This window comes from Ochlerotatus camptorhynchus, unplaced genomic scaffold, assembly GCF_037179485.1.
Source record: "Ochlerotatus camptorhynchus isolate MF236.1 unplaced genomic scaffold, CSIRO-AGI_Acam_v1.1 ptg000422l, whole genome shotgun sequence".
NCBI lineage: Eukaryota > Metazoa > Arthropoda > Insecta > Diptera > Culicidae > Ochlerotatus > Ochlerotatus camptorhynchus.
This window is the reverse complement of record NW_027040908.1, coordinates 61,825-70,255: the sequence shown is the minus strand read 5'-3', so window position 1 is coordinate 70,255 and position 8,431 is coordinate 61,825. Positions and strand designations below refer to the sequence as shown.

The window sequence follows — 8,431 nt, the reverse complement described above, 5'->3', positions numbered from 1 at the left end:
GTCTGTTCGCCATTCACGCCAAGCGTGTCACAATTATTTTATGTTTCATTTTCGGTTTTCACAAAGTGTACCCCCATATAGAAATCACAGACGTCAAAACCGTACGGTCGTGTAGTGTAATGGATACAATCTCTTATTCTTTTTGTCAACATTATTTTCATAAGGCAAATCAACTGATTTCTTATTGCGAACTTTGCTAATGCTGCTTCCGAACATTTAAAGTTCAAACATCATCTTTCACGTTGGAAATCGATTTGTGGCCCTGAAAAGGGCCGATTGATTGTTTGGATGGTACGAATCTACTTTGAGCTGGTGTACTTGGTGAAATCGTTGGAAATCGATTGATTGTTTGGATGGTACGAATCTACTTTGAGCTGGTGTACTTGGTGACGGCCTTGGTTCCTTCAGAGACAGCGTGCTTGGCCAACTCACCCGGCAGCAGCAGACGGACCGCAGTTTGGATTTCGCGGGACGTGATCGTCGAGCGTTTGTTGTATTGAGCCACGATGGGTCGACTCAGCAGCAATACGTTCGAAGATGTCATTGACGAAGCTGTTCATGATGCTCATGGCCTTCGACGAGACTCCGGTGTCCGGGTGGACCTGCTTCAACACCTTGTAGATGTAGATGGCATAGCTTTCCTTCCTGCGCTGTCTCTTCTTCTTCTTCTCTCCCTTGACGATGACTTTCTGCGCCTTTCCAGACTTCTTAGCGGCCTTTTCACTGGTTTTCGGTCCAACATGAAATTGTTCACTTCGGAAGAGAATAACTGATAGTCGTTTCGACGGTGGTGTCTCGTTTTGTGCCCGTAGCATGAGAAGCGAAACTCTTCCCCTTTTCAGTATTTTGCTGTATGTATTGTTCCCTCCCTGTATTAATAATATGCTACCTGATGCAGATATAAGCTCGGATATAAGTATACCCTCGACGAGTGAAATAAACCGACCTATCTGGTCGGTATGTTTGCCATTCACGCAAAGCGTGTCACAATTATGCCAAAGGACATTCAGCTGGCTCTTCGTATTTGTGGTGAACGCTTTTAATTTCTCCGTCGAAATCTATCAAAACCGGCCCTTTTCAGAGCCACTAAAAGATTCCACATGAGAGTTGGGAAGGAAATTTTTGCTGCTTACAACTGATCGCATCACAGTGAATCCTGATCTAAAATTGCAACCAGCAAGTGCCCTAGAACCAAAAGCGGTGCGATGCTATGACGATGACTGTAAGGGGCTTAGAAGCAGAAGGGTGTAAGCCAATTCTCTTTTTCGATTTCCTCTTTTATGATGACCATGGCTTCCTATTTCGCACTATTCCTGCTATGCTCTTCTATCATCCAACGTATCAATGAATGTGTTTGCCGTCGAGTTAACGTTATCTGACCGTGCACTTCGTAGTTGCTCCTCCGCGCGTCTGACTATCACCTTCTAATCGGCGAAATCCGCCTACGCATGGCGCGGATGAATGATCACAACTAATCCACTTGCACAGAGAACTACATAGATGGTGCATGGGATAAGCTTTCCATCTTCAATGTACATTACACATTAATTCAATCTATAGATCAATTCACAGCGCCGGCCACGTCCTCACGGTCTTTTGGGGAGGGAAGGATGATTAGTTCGACGTCCGATTGTTACTAGAGACCGAGAATACCTCTACATCTCCACGGCTGTCTCGGGAAGGATAGTTGTGTAACTGAGGTAGGTTATTTTTAGATTAGGATTAACTGTGGTAAGTGATGCGATCGGTTAAAGCAGAATTTGTTTTTTTATTTAAATCTAGTGGGGATAAAATAAGGCAAAGTGAAAAATTACAAGGAAGGGGACAGGCCAGGATTGACCAGTAAGCAGAAACGGTAACCACTGAACTACCAAACCTCGTCGTAATGCTACATCGACATGTTTCGTCTACCTACTACTCTCTGACGACTGTGCTGGGGAAGCAGCATATGCATGCACGTAATTGGTGGATTTGTTAGTTAATTCGACGCTTTTGGAAAATGCTGGACATTTACCACTTTTTCAATAGTTTCTTGTTGAAAATCAACATTCGGAAGCATTTTATCGATGCGTAGCCATATTTCTGATCGATTGGTGATAAAATTATTGAAATTGGTCCAGAGGCAGCTGAGTTATTAACGTTCAAAATCTTTCTTAATTTGTTACATGTTCATTTTCGGTTTTCACAAAGTGTACCCCCATATAGAAATCAAAGACGTAGTCCTACGTCAAAAACAGAAAATTGATTATATTTAGCAACTGCAGCTCTCGCTGCAGCTCGAACTGCAGCATACTTACCTCAAGTCTCAAGATTTTGGAAATTTTGCACTTATTTCCCGAAATTCACAAGTTTTGTTATTGTTTACATTTTTGTCCGGGTGAAAACGAGGGAATGGTTGGTAGTTATTTTTGCATTCATGGCCCGGGGAATGGACACAGCAAATAAATGCTAAAATAAAATGAACTATTGTTGGCTTAATAACACCGACAAACCGACATGAATGATCATACAAAGTATCATCAAATTTATGATCAAAGCACAAAACTGACATCTGCCGCCGTGTTCGCGAAAATTGTGTATCCTAGCCACAAACACGCATACAAAATGTATGAGTTGGTTCGTGTCTAATCTATTCCGTGCAAATTATTTTTATCTAAGATAACAAATTTCTATGGTTTTGACAAAATGGGATCGCTGCACATTGTGGCAGAATGGGATCGCTGCGGTGTTAATAATAGAATATTGTTATTTTTACAATAGTTGCAGTTGAAAAGTGGCTTATTAAAACAAAAAGAATCCTATTTTGAATTTATATGAATAAGTATTATTGAAACAACAAAATGCAATATAATTTCAACCGGAATTGTTTGTTTAAATACAATTAAAGTTTTGTTTAGTTCAATGCAAACAATTTTCTGTCCGTGTAGTTCGCGTCTATGCGGGTGGTGCAAATTAAAGAGATGACATCTTATCCATTTGACAGGTCTTCTGCTCGATTGGAATGACTTTTCATATGACTTTGACAGATAATCGATTGTTCCAATTTTGACATGTCGTCTTTTTATCATTCAGGCTCTTTAGTGCGAATGTTACTTGCGACATAACACGTAAACACATTAATGAGTAAAATTTCAAACATTTCGTGAAAAAAGGGGTCTACTCATAAAATTTGTAAACTACGTTTACACATTTATGTGTAAACCCATCAAACGTCAATAGAAGTGTATTTTTTACACATTTTTCAAGAACGGTTTTTACTGCAAAATGTGTAAAAAGTAATCATTATATCAAGAGCAAATTTTCATTACGTCGAAGGTAAACAAAGTCGAGCTATCAGTGTCAATCGATGCTCCTGCTCTATTACACTATATCAAGAGCAAATTTTCATTATGTCGTAAGTAACATTCGCACCGATCCGAGAAAAATAAAGTTTTGTTTTGATGACCGAAAAGTTATTCCTATTTCCAATTAAACACATATAATCTCATAGTGATAACAATGTTTAACATATTTAGCCGGGTTTTAATCATACAAAGGCAAATCGCTAGTTTTCATGCTAAGAAATACTGGTTTTTGAGTCAAAAGTTATTATACGTCGTTTGGTGGCCCCTATTGTTACTTAAGTCAAAGTGTATTTACCAGGATATTCGAGAGAATTATCAATTACGTCTCCTTACGTGCAGCCCATTCATCATTTTAGGACCACCGAAATCATCTTAGCAACAAACAGTTCGATTGATTCACTTTAATAATGAGAAAGCGAAACGACGAACGTACACTTTTCACGGGTTTCTCAGCGCTGTTACTTAAGTCAAACGGTATCTCCATAGAAATTGGGTGACTTAAGTAACATCGAAAACTATTTTGATCGGAAGGTGATTACGTCAAAAAGCAATTCGACTGGTAAATAAATTTAAAAATGGGATGTGATCCTATTGGCAAATCAAAGTTGGCACTCGTGGAGAATAGAAGAACTATGAAAGTGATGACGGTTTCAAAATTTTCCACGGGGAAGTATACGAGTGCAATCTTAAAATGCTTTTATTTTGAAAATGGAGCATTTTATTTAAATCTGGTTACTGCTACAGTGGTAGAAAAGCGGAAGTCTATGTTTACACCTAAAAATCTGAAAAGAAATTATGTTTTCTGTATTATATGTCTATTGAGTAGTCCTAAGTTTTCTACTAACGTAGCACTAACCAGATTTAAATAAAATGCTCCATTCACAAAATAAAAGCATTTTAAGATTGCACTCGTATACTTCCCCGTGGAAAATTTTGAAACCATCATCACTTTCATAGTTCTTCTATTCTCCACGAGAGCCAACTTTGATTTGCCAATATTCGGACAGTATATAGTGTAATAGCAGGAGCATCGATTGACACTGATAGCTCGACTTTGTTTACCTTTGTTACATTCGACGTAATGAAAATTTGCTCTTGAATGTTGGCAAATCAAAGTTGGCGCTCGTGGAGAATAGAAGAACTATAAAAGTGATGATGGTTTCAAAATTTTCCACGGGGAAGTATACGAGTGCAATCTTAAAATGCTTTTATTTTGCAAATGGAACATTTTATTTAAATCTGGTTGCTGCTACAGTGGTAGAAAAGCTCAAATCTATGTGTACAGCTAAAAATCTGAAAAGAAATGAATTTTTCTATATTATTTGTCTATTGAGTAGTCCTTAAGTTTTCTACTAACATAGCACCAACCAGATTTAAATAAAATGTTCCATTTGCAAAATAAAAGCATTTTAAGATTCCACTCGTATACTTCCCCGTGGAAAATTTTGAAACCATCATCACTTTTATAGTTCTTCTATTCTCCACGAGTACCAACTTTGATTTGCCAATACTGTCCAAATATTGGCAAATCAAAGTTGGCACGCGTGGAGAATAGAAGAACTATGAAAGTGATGATGGTTTCAAAATTTTCCACGGGGAAGTATACGAGTGCAATCTTAAAATGCTTTTATTTTGTGAATGGAGCATTTTATTTAAATCTGGTAAGTGCCCAAATTCTATATTGTTGAAATAAACATGCTTTTGACTTTAATTCAAACATATATATTTTTGTATAATTTGTATATTTTTATAAAATGAACATTTATATTTTTGATTTAAATGAAAAAAATTCGGTTCCGTGAATGTGTATAAAAATACACATTTTTGGATTGGTACTACATTCTAAAAATGTGTTTTTTTTACACATTTTAAGATCTCCAAATTTACACATTTTTGACAGCTGCATATAAATATAAAAAATGTATATTTTTTTAACTCATTTATGTGTTTAATGTAAACACATTAATGTGTAAAATTTCACACATTACGTGAAAAAAAGGGCCTACTCATAAAATGTGTAAACTGCGTTTACACATTTATGTGTAAACCCAGCAAACGTCAACCGAAGTGTATTTTTTACACATTTTTCAAGAACGGTTTTTACAGCAAAATGTGTAAAAAGTAATCATTTCTAGAACTTAAATATAATGGGTGCGCATGGTTTTTTATTAACTTCGGAATTTTCTTATTTGTGTCAATGGTAAAATAAAGATTGCTCGAATAAAATATTTTATTAAAAAAAAAGAAATGCCATCAACAAAAAGAAGTAGCGGCACTGGAGGTGTAGGGTGAGCGTGATTTCCTCTCACCCCAGCAGGCCAGGGTTCAATCCCAGTCGATGCTGCCGGGATGTTCTGAGGCATAACATCTCTGATCGCGCTGAGGATCACGCCTTCCTTTGGAAGGAAAGTGAAGCCATTGGGCCCCGGTTCATGAGCTGATGGGTCGATTGGTACACAGAAATTCAAAACAACCCAAAATTAAGTTCTTTTCACTCATCTCCCATGTTCCGTACGATAAGCCAAATTTGGATAAACCAGCTCAAAGTAGTTTGCATTTAAGCACGGCAAAAAAAAATACCCATCGCTAAGTTATTTTCAATTTTTTCTACCCAAAATTAAGTTCAATTAACTCAAATTTGGGTATATCGCATATTACTCAATTTTGGCTTCTCGTACGGAACTAGACGATTGAGTCGAATCTTTCGTTCTATTTTTGACAACAATAGCGAGAGGAAATGAAACGGGCAGAGGTCAAATAACTCAAATTTGAGTTTAAAAAACCCAAGCGGTGGGTAGTTTTGTTTTTCTGTGTAGGGTCCTGGTATGGGAGCTTTCTCCATGGCGTCGGTAGCATTGGTGCTCAGGACGGAAAACAAATCAAGGGAAGAAAAACAAAAATCAGTATATGAAGTATATAAACTAAACTAAAACTAAAAGCTATGAAAAAAAAAATTAAATCGTCTACCCTCTAGCATGTCCATCGTTGCGCGCTGTCCAGTTTGGACCGTAGTTCCTTTATTTTCCTGCTGTTCTTCACTGAAAATTTAGCAAATGGCGTGCGTCAACAAAGCAGGATGGAGCAAAGTTTGAAATTTTTTTTTAACCCATTAATGAGTATAAAAATAGACATTTTTTGACTGGTACTACAGTCTTAAAATGTGTATTTTTTACACAATTTAGGATCTCCAAATTTACACATTTTTTGACAGCTGCATATAAATATAAAAAAATGTGTATTTTTTACTCATTTATGTGCTTACGCTGGTTACCGTGTAATGAGAATTTGATCTTGATTTATACCAGCGCAGTGGCAGGCGCGTAGGCAACATGTTATACCGTGACAGCGGGCCCAAAACAGCAAAATAAACGATTTGAGCCCGGGACATGCTGCGTACTGTCAAATGCTGCTGTTGGTATAGGCCTTCCCTAATAAACGGGTACTATACACTAACAATTTCATAGATGGTACGACCATACCACATAAAGTTGAGATGATATCCCGAATTGGTGGTTAGGCTCCTCTAATGGTTATTGTTTATGCGGGTTGTCACTGGCCTGATTTATACTAAGGTCCGTTCGCTTCTCGTATCAATGTTCATCGTGTATAGATCTTTTTGACGTTTAATGGCGGTAAGCTCCAACTCGGATTAACTTTTAATACCGTCCCTGTTTGTATGATCTGAAAAATGTTTGCTCAGAATTATGTTGATTAACTCTGATGTCGACATCAAACCAGCCGGACATTCTTGATCGGGATTTAATCCGAGGATAATACCGGTTGGAGCTTACCACCATAATCGTCTTTCTCTTCACTGAGAAAAAGTCAATGATTGTTTCTATGTGTTCCACACATAGATTTTTGCAATTAGATTTATGATATAGTTTCTATATGCCAGACACATAAATCTCACTTGCACATATCACCTCTATATGTAATCACACATACTGTTTATATGACACATAATCTGTATGTGTTTTGTTCCATGATATCTAATTATGTGTGGCCAAATGAATATTATGCTTAATATTTTATACAAATTGTCTATTAGTTATGTGTGGATTTTTACTAGTGTATCTAACGCACATGAATGAATGAACGGTTTGTTTTCCCACTAATCTGTTTCCCTCTTGCTCGCACTCGTTCGATTTAAATGGTGCAGTAGTGTGCGCCGATTAAACGTCAAAAAACTCTATTCGAGAATAGCATCATCTGATTACAAAACAACCGTCATCCGGTTGCAGCTATCATTCGAAAAAGCGTTTACGATGTATCGATTTGAATGGTCCGAGGAATGGTCTGAGGATTCATTCCGACAGAGGATGATGTTTTGGTACAGTCTATGAATATGTGGGGGTTTTCTCGAAACAGGTTAAACTTTAAAGATCAATGGACCTTTTTTTAGCGTGTTAGTTAGGACCTAATGCATTATCCAGCTTGATTTATGGTGATGTGGATTCCGTAATAGATTCATTAATAGTGCCGAATCTTTGTTTTTAGTGCGCGCTAATTCTGTTAAAAATGAATTTCAACGCAAACAGTGGAAGCCGCAATCGTAAGTTCGAAAGAAATAGTAATTTATTTACTCAAAAATGCTGGTTGTTACCCTTTATCAGGACTAAATTGATTTTGATGTGGAGGTGGATTTCCCACCCTACAAACATTCTTGATAGAGCTGGAATTAGGGCGTAACAGCTTTTGTAAACAATAACTTTCTCTCGATGATTTCTCGAAACTCAAGGCACGCCCACACTAACCAACGGGAAGGAGACGTCTTCCCCTGCCCGATGGTGAAGTTGATTGGAGTGGGCGAGCCTTGGCTTTCTAGAAATCTCGCCTAACTTTTCAAAAGGTCCTAAGTAACAAATGTAAACAAATCGAGTTTATAAATGCACATTGTAACAATTGTATCTAAGAACATTATGCACACACAGACATTCAGATTAATGTCAATTGAATTGAGAAAATTCTAAATTAACAAAACGTCTGAAATCAAAATTTGCATTAACGATGTTTCACTGTTACATAAGACGTTTGACTATGTTCATCAAGACAAACGTCTGAAGTATCAGAAAAACCAAAACAGT

At 37.3% G+C, this 8,431-nt stretch overlaps 2 protein-coding genes across 2 annotated transcripts in view; one reads left to right on the top strand and one right to left on the bottom strand.

Annotated features, from left to right (window-relative positions):
* Positions 1 to 428: 428 nt before the first annotated feature.
* Positions 429 to 815, bottom strand: LOC135711111 (histone H2B-like). Its single transcript, XM_065233850.1, has one exon. It carries the CDS (start codon positions 813 to 815, stop codon positions 429 to 431), a length of 387 nt encoding a protein of 128 aa, XP_065089922.1.
* Positions 816 to 7,793: 6,978 nt separating this feature from the next.
* Yif1 (Yip1d-interacting factor 1) overlaps positions 7,794 to 8,431 on the top strand; it is a 48,989-nt gene continuing 48,351 nt past the window's right edge. The window contains exon 1 of the mRNA XM_065233845.1: positions 7,794 to 7,899. Coding sequence (XP_065089917.1) covers positions 7,866 to 7,899 — 34 coding nt within the window. The 5' untranslated portion in view covers positions 7,794 to 7,865. The remainder of the gene's footprint in view (positions 7,900 to 8,431) is intronic.